At 40.7% G+C, this 20,045-nt stretch overlaps 1 protein-coding gene across 1 annotated transcript in view; it reads right to left on the reverse strand.

The window, feature by feature from the left end:
• Positions 1-20,045, reverse strand: part of EMILIN2 (elastin microfibril interfacer 2) — a 41,984-nt gene that overhangs the window by 17,391 nt on the left and 4,548 nt on the right. Inside the window, exons 3-6 of the mRNA XM_064705932.1 lie at positions 10,432-10,607; positions 6,687-8,621; positions 955-1,287; positions 351-389 (exon numbers count right to left, since the gene is read on the reverse strand). Coding sequence (XP_064562002.1) covers positions 351-389; positions 955-1,287; positions 6,687-8,621; positions 10,432-10,607 — 2,483 coding nt within the window. The remainder of the gene's footprint in view (positions 1-350; positions 390-954; positions 1,288-6,686; positions 8,622-10,431; positions 10,608-20,045) is intronic.

The raw sequence follows: 20,045 nt of genomic DNA on the forward strand, positions 1-20,045 counted from the left end.
AATTCCAGGATTGCTTCCGGATTAATGAATAACCTACCATACAGCATCATAAGCAATTCCTGAGTGTGGATGGGGGCGAATCCCCTTGTACCTAACATGAGACCACCCGCCGGTGATATGGGATATGGCTCTAGTGTTAGGGGTCGCGTGAGTAGCTAATGGGATGGGAATGGGGTAGGACTGCTCAGAGTTGATTTTCAGTCTGTGGCTCTGCCTAAGCATTTTGATAACAAAGTTATGTTCTTGTGCAGTAGTAAAATGCTGATCGGATGGGCAGTTTGGGGCTTCACAGGCACTGAAACAAACATTAAGAACCCATGTGAAACATTTCTAGGAAAAAACTGCCTTACCTTGTGAATCCGTGGCAGAATGAGGTGGCTTTGGATATCCTACAAAGGAAAAGTAATATGTGTGACTTAGTACACAGCAGAGTACATTATGACCAAATATCACTGCAGTGCTCTAGAAAGCATCCCTGGTTACTGAAGAGCAACCTACCAAAACAGCTATTAAATAGTGTCCCCTATGAAATGCTCAATTATTGTTAAACTGGGGTGGTCATGGCAAAGAGAACCAAGTTATTACTCCAATGTACTAAATCCACTGCAAGAACTATGGAAGGAAAAAAAGAAATTGAGTTTCCCTAGTGGCAAAGACGGCTGTAGTTACCAGGGATTTTACATCATCTCTGCTGACCTCATGCTTTGTGCATTCATGGAAAGGCAGCAAAACTGGCACTGAGTGTGCTTCCCCCACTCCTGCAGCCAGCTGGAGGCTGCAGAGGCCCATTCACAAATCATCTCTGCTGAAAACCCATTCCCAACAGCAACAGCCTCAGTGGGTGTCCATGAGAGGCTAAAAGGGGGCTGGCAGAGCACAGCAGATCTCAGTGTCAGCTCTCCAGCAAGACCTGACACATCCACTGCACCCAGGAGTGATGCCTGGTTCTCTCACCTGGTGCTCCAGCGTACCCTTCCGCAATGGGCATGGTGCTCTGGCCGGCCTGGCCATCCGCACTCCTCAGGCGCCCTCTGCCAGACATCAGAACCGTGCCAGGAGGCCCTGCCTCCCCCGTCTCCAGGATGATGCCGGTTGTTCCAGGCAGAAGTGGCACCACTGCTGACCCTGGCAGAGCTGGGCGAGGGGGAGGCCTCAGCTGTGGTGGGAGGAGGGGGATCCTGTGCCGGGGGGGATGCATCCTGGGCCGGGACGGCAGCAGGGAAATGCCAGGCTGGGGCTGCACGGGTGGCCTCGGTGGCAAGGGATGCTGCGGGACTTCTGGTCGCCCTTTGACAGGAGGAAAAATACAAAATTATTTGCCTAAAGTGGAACATAAGCTTGCATGGTTTTGCATGATAAATACTTCAAAATAAAACAGGACTGAGTTGGAGGCCACCTGCTCCCTGAGACCCAAGACTGCACTGGCTAAATGCCATTCCACTCCTGAAGTTCTACAGACTCCACTCCTGACAGTCTGTGGCAGGGGAAAGGAATGAAGACAGCCTGGAGACAGGACAAGCAGCAATCCAATAACCTATGAACATTCATTCAACTGTTACACCAGCTTGGCCTTTCTGCGCCAAACAGGCAGAGCATCACACTTATTCCCAGCAGTACCTTCATTCCAGAGCGAGCTCTCCCTGTCCCTCTCTCTCTCTCCTCTCACTTCAGTTCTCCCCAGCCCCTCACACCCACTGTGCTTCCTTTCGACTCTCCACTCCCACAACTCTTAGCACAAGGCTGTCCCTCTAGCACGATCATAAAACAAGTCATCCACAGCAAAAAACATATCAGTAAATGAACATGACTTAAGAGGCTTTTCCCCTTACTTTAAAAAGCAGCAAGCTTAAATGTCCTAGTGCTTCCATGACTAATATTTTCTGCCAATAAAGGGAGAACTCAAAGATATAATCTACTAGAAAATTCTTTATTGTTTAAATCGAAGAGATACCATTAAAAAACTTTTCCACTGGGGCAGCCAACCCATATGACATCAGGGTTGAACAGCACTGACATGGTTCCATTTGTGTATCTGGTCAGGATCTAAGCCCTTTATGGGAATTCTGGTTTATTCATAAAAATGAAGTCCTAGATGCAATGCCCTCCCAAGTGTAAATCTGAATCACATTTACACTAACAACAGAAATTTACAAATGTGTAGATTTCAGCAGATGCAATCACAGCTACATCCCATTAAAAATTTATCTGATACAACTTGCCACATACCAGAGATGCCTGCCAAGGTGCCCAGCAGAGACCACCTCTCTGAGTGGTGCTCACAATGAAACACTTCAATTCAGCACAGTCCAAAATCAGCCTAGGCAAATTCACCAGTGCCTAGGGCCAACCCATCTGGCTGTGCCAAGCAGCAGGTGTGGTGTGAGCTTTCCCCTGGCTCTGCTGTGTGTCTGGGGAGCCCAGGAGAGCCTTACTCTGCACACTTGGGGAAGAGTTTACAACAAACTTGTGCAAGTATTGTCTTCAACACATGGCTGGGGTCCAGACAGCATCACTGGCAACCCATGTGCTGTTCTGTGACTACTCCACACCTGCACTTTACCCTTGTGAATTTTGTTTCTTGTTTTCAGTCTCATAAAAGCCTTAAAAGCCTAAATAAGCCTTCAGGAGTACTGGGAGGCTGTCTGAAGCCATAGTCTCACACCATCTGCATTCATTTGCTAGATATGGCTGCTAGGAAAAAAACTCCCTGATCTTTGCTGGCTGACTTTTAACCACCAGGAGAACTGAAACTCATACAGGCAATGGTTCACAAAGCTGGGCTGAAGCTCACTCAGTAACTCTGTCCACAATGCAGAGGCCTAAATAGTGAAATGTTTGCTTCATGCAGATTTAAACTATTTTCATAAAAACCTTTAAAAAAATGTAAAAAACCTCTGAAAGTATCAAAGTGAATTTTTAACAGAATTATTTGCTTTGTAAGACGATTTCCGTCCAAGAGGCACTGATTTAGACCTTCAACTAAAATCTTCATATTAACCTCACTGAAAAAACAAATTGACAAAGTATTTTACCTTGGGATGCATGTACTTGTCATTTCTTGAGTCAATTCTGCTAAGACTCACTAAGACAATTATTTGGGATGACACTGGGAAAATGAATACATTTCTCTGCTTGCTTTTCTAGACCTTTAAATAACAATCAACTGCTGAAATCCCATATCCTGAGCAAACTGCTTCCTTGCATGCAACACGAACACTGCAATATTCAGATTTGTCCCATCTCCATAACACTAAATCTGGAATCACTGGCCTAAAGCTCAACTTCAAGTGGAAGTAATCAGATATGTGTGAGTACAGATCTGCTTGAACTTGGCTGAGCAGGCCATGAACACAACCTTCCCATCATCTTTCCCATCTATCTGGGAAGGCAAGGACAGAGCTGAGATCATTACACAGCTATGAACAGGAACACTGCTCTCAGCAGCAGCATCCTTGCTGCTCAGCTTGTCACCACTGTTGTGAGGGACAATGTGGTTACCACATCACGTACCAGCATCCTCTGGTGCTCTCCTCAGCCCCCCAAAACAGAAATGAAGTGCATAAAGCTAACTAGAGAGTAAAGGCATCTGTGACTGCTCTCACAAGAAGCCCAAAAGACCTCACTTGAATTTTGTTATAGACACCAAGGGGATTTTACAATTCTGTTAGAAAGCAGCATTGTGCACAACCACACAGGGAGCCCAGAGGAACTGACTGTATGACTACTCACACTACAGCATTAAAAATTTTATGTTGCATTTTATCCATGCTGTAATGCAGAGCACACATTTGGTTTCTTAGGCCAATGTCTTCATTAGACAACATTTTGCTGTTGGTTTCGAAGCCCTGCTACACAGACAACTACCACAGGAACTGCAGGTCAGGTCAAATACCTGTAACCAAAGAAAACTGCACTCCCAGCACGGTATCTGGCTGCAAGACCCTACTTTTGATCCCTGGAAAATGTCATGGATATATATATATAAATACAAAAAGGAAGTACTTTAATAGAGACCACAAGCTTTAGCATGGCTTTCAGTTTCATGCCATGTGAAGAGCAGACACACCCACAGAGAGAGACAGAGTGCAATGAGAACAACTTAGACTAGCAGACATGGACTTGGGGGAAGGCACCATTTAAGGTGGATGGAAAGCTGCTGGATCATTTTACCTTGGAGAGCACATCATGCATGGTTCCCTGAAAGCTTTGCTGTCACCACTGCCTTGTGTGCTGCAGGACATTTCACCACATTCACCAGGAATTACAACAAATTAAACACTTTTCTAGTCTCTAGGTTTGCATCTGATACAGTCATTTGCTAAGCTGGCTTGTTAGTTTGGATTGAGGCATTTGAAACCCCTGAATAAAAAATATGGAAGATAATGCAGCCATATTTTTAAGAAGAGGATCATTTGACTTTGTTGGGCTTAGACTGCTTGGTAAGATTTTATGTTTTATTTCTTGCAACACATCTTTGCCTTACTGCCCTCAACAACTTTATTAGCAACAACTTGTTTCTGTTTCGGCCCCTCTGAAGTCAAATGACATCATTTGAATGCTACGATGTGCTGGCAAAGTGTGCACAAGAAACTCTCCACTAATCCAAGTTCAGGTCCTCCTGTCAAATAATGTTGGTATGGCAGACAAGGCTGCAGATCACAAATGTAAAAATAGTTAAAGCTATACCCCAAATCACGTTACAGGGTTCCCAAAATCACTTCCAAAAAAGGCTCTTCTGCCAAAATCTTTCTGCAACTCCTGCCATCAAAACTTACTTAGGCTGCTGTGCCAGACAGTGTTATTGTAATTGGAAACACTTGGGAACTGCAGTGCGTGCGTCACAAATCCTTCAGAGGCCAGAGGCACCCCAGAACAGCAAGGGATGCTCAGAGTGCCTGCACCCCACAGCCAGCAGCAGCATCCTTCCCCAGGCTTTTAACTTCCAGTGGTGGATGGAGGAGTCTGCCCTCAAAAGGTACTATTTTATGGAAACCCAGGTGTGCAGCAGTATTTAATGCTTAAATACATTACAACAAATGCAACCCATGACGTCACTTGAACACCTGCTTCAAACAGCAGAAGAAATATTACTACTTGCATGTATCTTGGACCTTTCTCCAATGTTGGTCCCTAGTGCTAGTTAATTTTGGGGAAGACTGGATTACACAGATACATCATGTGCCATTTTAATGGAAACTGGGATGCTTCTGCAAGATCTAGGGATAAAGGTCCTCACCCTGCTGAATTTAAGTCAAAATTACAGCAAAAGAATTATCTGAAATTTACAGTCCCTCTTCACTCCACTTTCTCCTTTGAAGTTAAGAGAAATATTTTTTTAAATTTCACACAAAAGCCTCTCACCTCAGAAGGAGGACTTTTGTGTCAAGTACTGCTATACATTTGGTTTTAAACAATTAAACAAAAGAAACACACCTATTGCAGGTTTTCAAGTCTCTGCCTTGGGGTGAGAAGGATATTCTTCCCTTCATGAGGCACAACTTGGCCATTCCAGAAAGAACACTCAAGAATTTCAAATCTGATCTCTCCCAGCCACCATCAGCGGCAACAGCGCACAGGCTCTTCCCTCAGCACCTCTTCTAGTTTTACCCAGTCACAGAAATTGGCCTCTTATTTATCTCATACGTGCACAGAATTAAAACCAGAAGCATCAACCAACTGAAGAGTGCAGTTTCAAAACAGTCTCCAATTCCTGTGATTTTGCGTCATGCTAAGAGAAACGGGAAAACAGGAACTCAGCTTCCTTCTGTAAACTTCAGCTCTCAGGAAAACAACCCGCTGCTGGAATTTGGAGCAAGAGCTGCAGAGGGAACAGAGTGGCATTTGGCAAGGTCTCTAAACCTCCATGGCAAGGCTCACCAGCACGCTGAGGTTACCGTTGTTACCATTTCCCAGTGTTCAGAGCCAAAGGGAATGTGCCCCACCTCCTCAGCTGCTCTAATGCAAACTTTAAACAAAGTGCAGGTGGATTTGCACCAACATGCTGGACCATTAACAGAACTGGCTGAGGTGCTAAAACACCAGCTGGAATGTGCCAAGTACCGCCAAAGACCTTGTGGGAATGCAAGCTTCTGGGAGAGCTATGAGGCAGAAGTCTTATATTGCCATGCCAAGATATGCCAGCGCTCATTTGTGAAACTTCTAGATCAAAGAGCTGGTGCTGAATTATAAGCATAAACTCATGCTAAGAACACAACTAAGAAGAAATCTTTATCATAAATTTGACTTCAGTTTTCTCTACTTGCTTTTCAATTTTCCCTGAGGAATACAGAATAATCTTCAACAACAAAATAAAACAAACAAACAAAAAATCAAATCAAATGAATTGGCATAATACAGACAATTATTACAAAAAACTCACTTTAAAATCTCTATTTGAAAACACTACTTTTCCCACTGTCTTTATTCTAGCTTGAAGTAAACATAAAAACATGTAAGACTTTTTTTTGTTTTTTTCTTCTTTTTGGAGGATACTTTTAAAAGCACTCAAAGTACTCTGTGGTGTTCTGAAGCAAAGAGCCAAAGTTAGTCACTCCGAAAATAAAGTAGGAATTGTGTAATATTTTTTCTTCCCTTGCTTAGTTCTTTTCTAAGAGTTTCAGAAAGGAAAGCCAGTTGAGAAACAAACAAACAAGCAAAAAGTAAAAAAAAATAAGCATGAAACTTACTTGTGTCAGGTTGAGATTTCAGCACGCCTTCAATGTCTGCAGTGATTTTGGAAACCTGACTATGAAACTGTTGGACAGAGCTTTTGAGGTCAGAAATATCAGTGGAATGCGATGCTATAGTTCCATTCATTTCACGGATACAGTTCCATAAGCTGCTCACGTGCTTATTCAGACCCTCTTTTATATTCTGCAAGCTGTCTGAAACAGAGTCCAGCTTGCCACAGACTTTTTCAATATGTGAGACTCTGCTCTCAACATCTGAAACATCCTCCTGGACCCCCTGGGTCTTTTCTTTGCACTTGCTAAGATCATTCAGGACATGGTCATTCAATTGTTCTAGTCTGTCTTTCACTTCTCCACAACAATTCTCACTGGAATGAGCAGTTTGATTTGCAAATGTCCTCTGCATTTGATCAATTTTTCGGAAGACACCTCTTTGTGTTTTTCTGCATGTCGAATTGACACCCAGAAGCTGCTCCCTGCAGCTACTCAGGCCATCTTGAAGATTTTTCATATCCTTATCAATGGCATTTAGATTGTATCGGAATACACGTACATCTCTCTGCATTTTCTGGATGTCACGTTGGTTACCCTTAACTAAGTTGAGTTTCTCATTAAGAGAGCTATTTAGAGACCTCAAGACAACAGAATTATTCTCTGTTTTCAAGAGCAATTGATTGTACTTGTCATTACAATCTTCTACCTGTTTCTGAAGGTCCTGGGTGCCTCGTGGTGCAGCCTGACATTTCTGCCCACAGAGCTGCTCAAGCGACAGCAGCTTGTCCTTCACAAAATTCATCTCTGCTGCAAACTGCTCATTTGCAAATCCTGCATCGCTGGGCAAGATAGGCCCAGGATTAGCAAACATTCCATCCGGGTCCGTGGTGTTGGCAATCTCCAAAATAGTCCCGCCTAGCCTGACCTCCAGCGCCCGCAGCTTTTGGTCAAACAAATCCCTCAGTTCATCCACCTCAGCAGCGATAGCACCACGGAGAGTCTCCTCAACGTAAAAACAGTGTTCTTCAGCATTTCTTTCTGTAATATTCATCCTTGCATCCAGCTCCTCCAGCCTCTCACCCAACACATCTTCTAGATCTGGAGTCGACAATCGAATGATTTCATTATCTATTCTGACATTCAAGATCCTCTGTGCTTCCACAATTCTGTCAATCTTCTTATCTAAATCTTTCATCTGTTGGACAAAGTCATTTCCCTCACCCTTCTTGCAACAGCTGGAGTTGTTTGATGGAATCTCACTGCGGAGAGTATCTATTTCTTTCCTCAAGTCATTCTCTTTTCCTCTTATAACATCCATTATCCCTACACAGTTATTTTCACTGTCGTCGTACTGCTGCTGAATATCCTCTACTTTATAGTCACAGGAGTTCTTCAGATCTGCCATTTTCTTCTCAAATCCTTCCATTATTTCTTGCCTGAGGGACTCAAATTTTGAGTCTATATAGTCCTGATATATATTGTCACGGGGCATTGTTATTGTAGGTCCTTGTGCTGCCTCCTGCAGTTGTTTCAATTGTCCTTCATATCCTTTTACTTTTCCATTCAGCTCCTCCAGCTCATCATTCCTCATCTTCAAGGCTTCCTTCACCTCAGCTAGCTCAGCTTTTATATCTTCCATTTCAAAATCAATAAAAGGGTCTTTTTGATCTTTATTGTTGAGGAGTCCTGGCAGCTGAATAGTGTCTGTTTCAGCCCCAACTGCACTGTCAGGCTCCGGGCGGTCGTAAAGGTTGTTCAGCCAAGTGACCAACATCTTGCTGGCATCTTCCTGTACAGTCAGCTTCAGGTTTTCATTCACACCTGCCACGGAGGACTGGAGCTCAATCACAGACCGTGTAAGTCTAAACAACTCGTCCTCAAGAAACTGCATTCTCTTCTCATATGGCGGAGGCTCCGGTGCTCCTGTTGGTTCTGCATCTGTTTCCCAGAAATAACAAAATGTGGATGTAAGTATTCCCAGTGGTATCTGTTTCAATAAGCTGCAGTTGACTTCACTTTTCTTTAAAATGAAATAATGGTTTAAACTGCCTAATGCTTGTTGTCTTTTCTGTTCTTATTTTCAGAATATTTACATAATATTTACATTAACATTTATAATTAATATGTTATCAAAAGCTTCAGAACTAGAAGTTTTAGCATAGTGACCAATTCCTACCAAGGTACAGTGGCCATAAAGGAACTGGCAACCACCCCTCCTGTTCAGCAATGAATCTAAGCTACAGCACATATAACAGACCAATACACCATACACATCACCTTAGAACCACTGCTTCTCCTGTAACAATGATTTGCTCCTGAATTCCCACTGAAAACTTTAGTGGCAGTCATTTATGTGCCTGAAGTGGGTTTGTGCTTCTGTCTTTTATTGACCTGGGATCCAAATACACATCCCATATATGACATGGGGTTCTGCAAGACACTCCAGTTATCACACTTGGTTCACAAATACCTAATTATTTGGCATATATTTAAGTAGTATACATATATAAAAGTGTAAAATTTACACATTCAAAACTGTTAGATTAAAATAACTTATCCTCATTATATGAAAATCAGAAAGAAAAGACTTTTAGCTGCAATCTACTTTTTACCTATCAAAAATCAATTAATGAATCTGAATCTTATCATTAGTAGGACCTCATTTACAAAGCCATGTACAAATCTGGATGTTCAGTTTCACACAAAATGTGTAACAACGGCAGAAAATCCAGAACAAAAACCCAGGAAACAAACATTATCAGAGGTCAAGAAAGGATAAACTGCAGGAAAAGTCAAAAGTAGTTTTTAATTCTGTCTGGAGGAGAGGAGAGGATATAGATATCCCCATGTTTTATTAACATCTTTTGGAATTAATATTTTAGGTCAGCTAAGAAAGTACTTTATAAGCTCATTTTTAAAGCAGGTATATAATCTATGGGACTAGTTTGAAACCATGTATTCAGTCATTCAATACATTCCACCACACAGAAAACACATGTGGAAATCTGACTAAGTGCTATATGTGACACTAATCTCCAATTATGTTGGAAAAAGTAAGTCCTTCAGAAGGAAACATCTGTTTATCATTTTTTCTTAATGGAGAAAAGGCATAATATAGCAGTAATAGCATTCCTTCTTGCCCTTTCAGAAGACAGTATCTTACACAAACAAACATCATTCATTCTTTAATATATTTTTTCAGAAGTTGATGCTTATCCATACTAATTCTCTTACTCCTCATTATTAAAGCACATAATCTAATGTGAACCTGTAAAATCTTTAGAATCTCAAACAAAACATTGTGAAACTGCTAGGAACTCTTTATCATTAGAATTAGTATCTGTGTTTCAGGGGGTTTTGTGGGGTTTTTTTTGCAGGGGAGGTTGTTTTGTTTTACTAATATTTCTTTTTTTTTTACCTGAACATTGGAGAAACCACAAAAAAAAAACCTGTAAATTCTTACAAAACCCACAGTCTTTATCCAAAGGTTTTCTAGAACCATGAATAGCCAGCTGGCACTTCCAGCCAGCGTTCTACAGCCCATTCCTCTGTTACTCTTCAGGAAATTCTCTGTATCAGGCCTGCTATTGCCTGGCTATTATTTCCCCATTGCACGAAGTCTTTCACATGGCTTTTGTACCTGCAGCAGCTGAGTTCAGTAGAAACCATAATGATTAGAAGACAAAACAAGAAGACAAACCAAGAAACCAGACATGACTGTGCATAGCAAAATTCAGACAAAAGTTACCTGTGCCTTTCTTCACGGCAGCTCTGGCTGGTGTTGAGGGACGACGAGCAGTGTTTGGCTTTTCTGCAGGTCCTTCCCTGCAGTCCTCCCCTTTGTAGCCAGGACAACATCTCCATTCCAGCTCTGTCACTGTCTTATATGCAACTGTGTACCGAGGTCTGAAACTCGTTCGGTATCTGCCAAAACAGAGAGCATTTTAAACAATCCATACCCGAAGCTGCTAGTTAGATTAAAGTTAAAAATAAGACAGGTTTTGGGACCTTTTACAATGAAAATCAAATGCTTACAGCTATTTTCCTGCTTTAAACATCAAATGTTTTTGTCTAGGTTTTAAAGCTGCCTCCACTCAACACAGAGCCATGGAATAGGGACTCTCATGTATGAGCAGAGGGATAAAATGTTGTGGCAAATGAAGGTACAACTCATCAGACACCACTGACAGTACCAGTGACCATCAGTGTCTTAGACTACAAATTCAAAATGTTTTTCCTCTAACTTTTCATTGGAACCCTCCCCACAGGGCTCTTCTGAACATCAAAAAATGCTTCTGCCTGCTTTGTTCCATTTGTGTTTCCACAGTCTCGACTTAAACCATTCCTCAGAATCCATATACATATATACAGCACAGTCTGAGCTGGGAGAGATATTCTAGAGAAGGACAAAATGCTAAAAGTGTGAGTCAGACAGGGACATGAAAGAAGGAATCAGATGAAACACTACAACCAACAAAGAAATCAAGTCTTTCCTCCTTCATCAGTTAAGCTGAAGAGGGTCTGCCAGACAAACCTATACACACATTATGTACATACAACCTTGAGCTTCCCTGATTAACCACTCAAAAGTTAATAAATGACAAAGTAGTTCTGGTTTTGCAACTTTCTTTAACCACAGACTTCTTCCATAGCTTCCCTTGAAACACATCCCATGTGTTCAGCTGTGGTCAGACACTGGTATCCCAGCAGAGCATAAGAAGAGCCTATGCTATTGGATAAAAACTAAATCAATTCAAGGTACAGCTCATTTCGGACTGAGACATGAGGAAAATTAGTAAAACAGGGATTTGCCACCTGAGCTCCATAAAATGGTATTCTTGGAACACACAGAAACAGTAAGTCATCCCGATTTCCCACATGAATTCCTTTCTCTCAGTTAAACTAGCGTCATGCTACTAATTTCCCTAAGGCTTTTTCAGATCTTTTGTCCTTCAGATTATTTCAGATCAGAACAGTTTGCAGGCTCATTTAACAGCTGAAGTGTCCCCAAACAGTAATATCAGCAGAATAAATGCAGGACAGCAGCAAAGGAATCTACAGAAGCTCTGTAATAGGTTTCAGCCACAGCCTGGCTGGGCTCACAGGGAGTGTATCCTGGGACAGAGAGAGCACAGGACAAAACAGCACCAGAAGCAGCCATGGTATCACCAAAAGTCACCTATTTCACTGAACATGGCATGCTATTAACATCCAAAATTCCTAACTGGTTGAAAAAAAAATCGGCAATCAGCTACCAAATGGAAAGAAGTAAATCTTACAGATTTACTGTGAAACATTTCCTATTGGAAGTCAGAGAGAGTTTACTGTTACTCTTCAAAGCTTCTCCTGCCATGCATGCAAAAAGTTGCTGAAATTTTATGCAGCATATTTCAGATACACAATCTTAATATAATGTCTCCCATCTGACAGCCATTTGATCTCCCTTTTTGCCAAGCTGGTTAACAAACTTGTGGTGGTGTGCTTAAAATATTAACTGCTAATTATGAATTTGTTTCTCTTCCAAACGTATCTTTCCCAATTCTGCCACAACATTGACTAATTTCTGCACTTGGGAAATACTCAGTGTTGTTTTGCATTGTTATTTGGTCTCAGACTTCTCATTTAAGGGGTAAAAGCTACTTTCACTAGAGACAATCATATTTTTTCCAACTATTTCTGGGCCAAGAGTAGTTTGTACTAATAAGCCTCTCTGGATTCAGTTTTTCTGTGGATCAGCATAGGAAGGCAGGGTCAGTGTGTGCTGTATCTCTGTCTGTGAGCTGCTCATAACTGCAGTGGTTTGCTGTGCCTGTCAGCTTTTCAGACTCTGGCTTGGAGCATGCTAACTCAGGGAGGGTGTCCAAACCTTTTATACCTTCTGAACACCATATATGAAACAGCTGTAGACTTCACTCCAGCTCATCGTTTCTTCTACAGTTTTCACTTAAACATCTGCTGAATTCTGTTTACAAAGTACAGAAATCCCAATGGTAAAGTGCTTTAAAAATTAAATAGAAGAGTGCAATGTAGAGGGCACCACTGGGGAGAACAATATCCTGGCCACCCAGGAACTTCCTTCTCTTTCTCCCTTATCTAAAGATCTCCCACATCTTCTGTAGATAATTTGGGTTTGAATCCTTTTCTTCCAGCTAGCTGCCAGAGTCAGGAGAAACAGGATTAGCTAGATATTTTAGTGTTTTGAAGTGGTTTTGGAAGTCATTACAACTTCTCTCACAACCACCACATTACTGAAATGCAAACTCTGAACTTCCAGATCAGTTTTCCCATGCTGGAAATGGTTGTACATACTTCTATATGATTTCCATAAAACACTTAACTGCTTCTGGCTTTGTGTGTGTTCCTCTTTTTACTTTCAGGGCCAAACCCCTTCCTGAAAAATACAGTATTTTGGTTATTCTCAAATGCCAAATCTCTCTTTTTTCCCAGCAAAGTTTTAAGAATATAGCGGAAACTAATTTTATAAAATGAGTAAGAATTACTTATATGCAAATTGTGCTCTTCTTCACTCAAATTACAAAGTGAGGATTTTCCACCACATTTCTGACAATTTTCTCTTTAACACTTTCTCTGTAGTCATATTCATCAATATAGACACTTTCAGATGGCTTCAACAGTCAGACAAATATTAAGAAAAAAACCAAATACAAAAGAAGAATATAAACAAATAAAAAGAAATCAAACTTAATATTTTTCCAATGTCAAAACTTAAAAACTTTTCTAAACTCCATCTTAAAAATAACAAACAAACATTTTTTACATTCTCACTCTTCTTTTTTTAATAGCTTCCTGAATAGGCATATATAATATAAGCATTTTTAATAGCTTCTAATAGGCATAAAATGCTCAAATATGATTAAAAAAATTTGAAAAACAGTCCACGTCTAAAAAAATTCTTTCAAGTTTGAAACAACACAAATCAGAACTGTTTTGTTTTCAGATATGGTACATCAAATACAGATTAACTTGAATCCTAAATCACAATTCTACTAGAGCCAAAATAAGTTAGAATCAGAACATTTCAAAATCTGTATCTAGAACAGATTTCATATTCACACTTGAACTGTGGTAAGAAGACAGCTATACTCATGGATGGCTCAAAAATTCAGTTGGGATTTACTGACTAAGAACTTCTTCTCTATACTGCCAGTCCAGCAGAATGAGTCACACAGCTACTCCCATTTCCTCCAGGAATACTAGACTAGGAAACAGGAACTTACACTAGCCCTTCTCTAATTTGAATACAGTCACATAAAAATTTCTTAAAAATCACAGTTTCACAGCCACAGCTTCTGTACCAATGACATTCTTCAAGCACAACTGCTGTGCAAGTTGCAAGGAACGGCGTCACTGTGACAGCGCCGTCCAGCTGCACTGACAAATGACAGCCACCAGCACGCATCCTGCCCCAGGGATTTCCCAATCATACAAATGCTTTTTAAAGGCAGAACTTTGCTCACTCAGTGAATTTCAGTGGAGGAGCTGGAGACTTACAGGATTTTGCTAGGATATAGCAGTTTAACAGCACCCAACACAACTATGTTGTTGGTTACAATTCTAACAAAACAAACCGTAAGTTTCTCCTAGGGACCACATCCCTAATTTGTGATTCTATGCATGTGAAAGACACACAACTGGGAACTATCACAACATACAAATTAGACATGTCTTCATTTAAATCTGCAGTATTCTAAATCCAATTACTCACTCATAGTCACAGCAAACTTAAAATACACAATCACAAACATACAAAACACACAAAGTGTACTCAAGGTAGCCAGCCAGACAAAATGTTCCTTCTCTATAAAGCTGGATAAAGAGACATGGCTGGAATGTAACATCAAGTCCACATGGTTTATCTGGCAGGTGTGAATGGTGACAGAGTGATCTAGTGAGGCAATTTTGTCAAAAGGGTCCACAAAAGCTTCCTAAGTATCTTAAAAATTGAGGCTCCACTTTTACACTTTTATATGCTGCAATGGAATTCAAAACCAGTAAAACATCAAATCTTCCTCTGGTTGACTTGGATTTCTGCTATTCAAATAAGTGTTAATACACATAATTACTTTTACAAGTATTCTTTAAAAATAGCAATTTCTTATGTGGTTAGAAGTTGCATATAACACACCAGCCTTTACTGTGCCTAGTCATTCCATTCTCCTGTGGACTTCAAGTCCAAGATGATGGTCATAATCTCTTGATGAATTGAGCTAAATACTGAAATAATTCTTTTATAAGGCACGAATAAAGGTTAATATCCACTGTCTCTAATCTTTCATTGCAACAGAGAACATAAGAACAGTTGTTTTTTGGGAGTTTTTCCACAACAGGCTTGTAACTACCCACGCCTACTACCTTCACCATGAAGTCAACATGCTGATCAAATGAGAAAACACCCCCAGAACGTTAATACAAACCTCCACTTTTATTATCTTAAGTGTTTCACAGCTGAAATGAAGATGTACAGGGTGACAACAGCACTCAAATATTCCTCTTTGAGACAGCAGTACTTCCATAGGAAAATGCTTAATTAAAAATCCATGTTTGCTGCAAATGCTGGACATTTTCACTGGGGAATGAGCTATAGTATTCTCACGGTGCTAAACCACAGAAGGAAACAGTTAACACTGATATTTGGAATGTCACCTAATAGCGATAAAACAAATCAGAAACATTTGCACAAAATTGGTGGGAAAACATATGGCTCAGCTCTGTAACTGGATATTAACATTCAACCTTTTGGGAAATGCAATGAGATAAGTGCCATCACCCCCTCACTGCAAGGAAGGGACCACAGAATCAGCATGTTTCTACATAAGCAGCGTACAAAATGTTTACTCTGAGCACACAGCTTCAAGGTTGGTCCAAAATTCTGTAGTGGTTGGAACAAGTCCCACGACTTCAGCAGCCTGCAAATTTCTGTCTTTATAAAATAGAAGATATCAAATCTACACTATTTAACATTTTTATTGCATGTAGACACATTCTTTGTAAGTTGCATCATCTGGTAATTGTATTTATACAGTTTTACTACAGTTATATAGTCCCAGGCATCTGAATCTCCAATATATTGCAAGGGGAGCACAGAACTGGCATAAAGACACCATACAAAAACACTACCTAGAAGATGTAATTAAATGCAATCATATTTTGACTAAACATTTTTTATTTTGTAGGCTGAAAATACTTCTGCTGAAAATAAAAGGTAACTTTACTGGCTGTTTAAAATACACAAACGCTGAACTAGAACCAGTTGATCCCATGTTTCCTGCTTCCCAAATGAGGAGCCTTATTTGTATTCCCTACAAATGGTGGTAGAAATCCTAGTTCTACCAAAACCTTTGTAGATTTTAGCAGTTGTCTGTTAGAGTGAGCTTCAGCACTCACCTGGATTTCAGGTGCCTCGTGTGTAGGTAAGGACAGGTTTCAGTTGTCTGTATTTCCATGAAGGCCAACAGCAGTATCCACACAGCCAGCAGAGTCAAAACAGGGCTGCATCTCACCCTGCAGTCATCATTTACATCCTGTTACCTACAGACTGTGCTGGACACCCCTGACTTGCACCTGTGTCACCATCACTGCATGTCTAAGCTCCCACGCTCAGATTCACCCCTCTGCATACAGGGCAGACAGTCTGGGTCAGGGAGAATCAAATCCCACCTTTGTTTTTTGCTCTTTGATGACCTTGTCACTATGCAGCAGCACCAGCAGCTAGCTTGTGTTTCAGCCCACAGATGAGTTTAATTTGAAAAAAATGTGTCTCTCCCAAGAATTTATCCTAAGGCATTTATAGCAAGCAGCAAGAAGATGTTTTGATGCAAATAGATAAACCTACAGAAGTCTAAGTGTTGAGTGACAGCAGCCATCAAAGCTGTAATAAATCCCAATCATACAATGGAGCAAAAGTCTATTTAAAAAGAATCCTGTTGCACCCCAAAATAATTTCCCATTTTGATCTGGTATTAGAGACACTAAGCTGCTTCTTACAGATGGACTTAACAAGACTTATCTTTACACTGCTGTTTTTCCTTTACCTGGCATTTTTCCTTTCAAGAATTTATATGAAGTAGGTCAGTAAGTGTCTTTACAGGCATTGGATGATTGTAATCAATCGATTGGATAAAATCCCCAATTGGATAATTGGGGCAATTACATCTTCTTGAGAAAAACGCCACTGACCTTAGACACTAGTCCAGTGCCTGGCCCACTCACAGACATCTAGATTGAAGTTCCTCAAAGGCCTTTGGATAACATAATAATCAAAATAATATATATATAATGAAAAGCAAAAAGAGAGTGTTTTAAAATTTTTTTTGTGCTGGGTGAAACAAAGTTTTGAGGCACTCCTGTGTTAAATATTAAGTTATGACAAGCATCACTGGTGCACATGACCGTGGAGATTCAGCTTCTCCAGGCTTGCACAGGCCCACAAGGGAGTTCTTAATAAATTTTGCAGTCATGTATAGCATGGCCAGCATTTGTACCAGCCCTGTACTGAGCTAAATCCTGAAGAAAAGACTGCTACTGGCTGAGAGGATTAACAGGGAAGAAAGTAAAGAAAAACAAGGGAATGAGTGAAAGCACTCTGCATCCACAGGAACACCATTACCTGCTGTGTACACACCCAAGAAACCACCCATCCAGGTCACTGCAAAGAGTGCTTTAGTATCTGACTATGAAGGCACTATAATTTTACTGAATGTTTCAAAAACAGGAATGAGCATTTACAGACTCAGTACTTTTTTCCATTGGTTATTTTTACTTGGTGCCTTCATGCTAAGCACGAAGGGAGAAGATGGCATTCCATCTGGAAGAAATTGCTAAGTGGGCAGAGACCTGGCACAGGTGATTGTATTACTCCTTCATGCAAGGAAGGGAAAAGTTGCATTTGTCTATTCCTAAATAAAACTATCATCTCATCAGTGGTACCAGGGAAGAAGCAGCCAACCGTGCTGCCCCAGTCAGCTCACAAACAGCCCGGTACTTTGTTGCCTTCAACACTGAACACTGTTTCAAGGCATCTGAGAGAATCTGGCTGAATTTTACTAGAGAGTTTGTGTTTTCTTCAGTAAGAAGGACAGAAGATTACAGGAACTGGTAGAAGACAACAACATTCAATTATTCTCAGGCAACACCACATGGTTTCATTTGAAACTCTCCAAAAGTGCCATTGTTCACTACTTATACGGTGGATTTTATGCCACTCAGCTGGAATTCTTCTATCAAAAAAATATGAGATTCAAACTACAATTTTCTCTCTTGGGAGATAAATGTTTTTTTTTGTGGGAAGAAAGAACCAAGGGACTGCACACTCTGAAATATGACCTCATGTCTCATACTATTCTTCCTGTTGAACATATATCTTCACACACATATACATAAATACCTACCTATCTAACTCTCTCTTGGCTGTCAAGGATTTTATTTTCAAAAAGCTGACCACTAAAGTCCAGTAGGAAATGCACAGAAGTTTAAAATGTCAGTACTCTTAATGTTCATAAATTATCACTAGGTAGGCATCCTCTTCTCATGAGCAGCAAAAGAAGGACACAGGATGCATTTCAGTAACTCAGAGCCAGAGACAGCCTGTGGCAAACCTCAAAGCTTCATTCTTGGGATTAACAAAGTTGAAAGGCCAGTCAAACACATGGTAACAGACCAACAGTGAGCTATTAAAATCCCACTTAAAGAGAATGGGATAGGAGAACCCTGAAAAGACAGCCCTTTCAAAAGGATTCCAGGGAAATTTTGTGGAGTGGCAGTGTGATGTGCTCAGTGATGGAACAGGAACAACGCTGCACAGGTTATATATTTACAACATCAGCACCTGCCTCTCCCAGCAGCAGGGACCAAGTTTCTCACCTTACATGAGTGGAGAGATGAAGTGAGGATGCAGAGCACTGCTGCTGATAAAGCTGCCTGAAAAACTGAGCTCCAACAGTATCCCTTCTGCTTCTCTGCCCATGAAATAAGCTGTTTTCTAGGATGCTCTAGAAAGAGCTGTTGCTGAGAGATTATTTGAAAATATACCCAGATGAAACAAATAACCAATACTTTCAGGAAGAGCTAACCTGAGGGATTAAGTGGGACCACAACTTTGAGAATAAAATGGAGCATTGTTTTGAGAGCTGTTACTTTTCAAGACACCAAGTTAAAAGTGAACCAGAAGGGAAAGGAAAGATAAGATGCAAATGCAGAAATGAAGTCAGACAGGAGTCATAATATCCCCAACGTGTAAAAGTGGCACTGCCCACTGCCTAATGGTACAAAATGTTCCTTGATTATTTGGGTGATTTATGACGAAATACACCTAAATGGCTCAGCAGCTCCCTGCAAATAAAAATTTATTGCTTTGGCAACAGTTTGGTGCTTAACAGAAGAGGCCACAGACCTCCAGGTCACACATTTCTCAAACCAGAAAAGCATGAAACTCTGAGTTATCACATTAATGGGAAGTGAGGAGCAGCATGAGATTCTTTTTTTTATTTTAGATTATTGCAACAAACTCAAATGATGTGTGAAATGAAAATTCCCTGTCCAGTTCACAGAGAAGAAAGACTCTGCTGCGTTCAGTGTGTGGAGACAGAGATGCACAATTTCAGGCTTGGGGAGACAGCCAGGAAAACTTACCACACCCAGCAGGATCTCAAAGATTTTCAAACAAGCACTCCAGGAGACTGAAGTTTTTTAAGTTTCCTTACTGTTTTCAATGCACAAGCCCCTAGGCTAACCTCTCTATGTAGTCAGCTAGCTGGAGCCTGTACAAAGAAATTCTGCTTCATACAAAATACACAAAGTTGGAAAGAAAGTGCTGAAGACCTTTATAGATACTTGGAGGGGAAACATTAAACAGCTCTCGCTTTCCCTTCAAGTTTTTTGTGCATCCTGAAAGATTTTTTTACAAGATATGTTTTGCTGGAAGCCAGTGGCAAGCACAGGCTCAATCTGTGCTGACTTGTATATCTGAGGTTTGCTCCTGCCTGGTGCTGAGCACTCTGACACTGATCTGCATGCTTGATTTCTAGCAACAGAACACTCTCAGGAAAAAACACATTGGGACTGTTGGAAGGTTGAAAACCACATGGGGATTTCCTGTGTGTTCCTAGACTGGGGCTGATGTGCTCCACCCAGGTCGTTCTGGGGTTGCCAGATGGATGAAGCCATTCAACTTTAACTGGATGTCTCATAAAAGGTTTTTCAGTTATAAAATTTCCACTTTTAACCTCTAATATATTGTTAATAAATGCAAAATACTGCTGATTAAAAGCAGTGTTTTGCTCATAAGTAGTAATTTGTTCTGATGTTTATGAATGCAGAAAGGTTTTAGTAACATTCTCAAAAGTC

Source organism: Zonotrichia leucophrys, chromosome 2 (genome assembly GCF_028769735.1).
Source record: "Zonotrichia leucophrys gambelii isolate GWCS_2022_RI chromosome 2, RI_Zleu_2.0, whole genome shotgun sequence".
Classification (NCBI taxonomy): Eukaryota; Metazoa; Chordata; class Aves; order Passeriformes; family Passerellidae; genus Zonotrichia; species Zonotrichia leucophrys.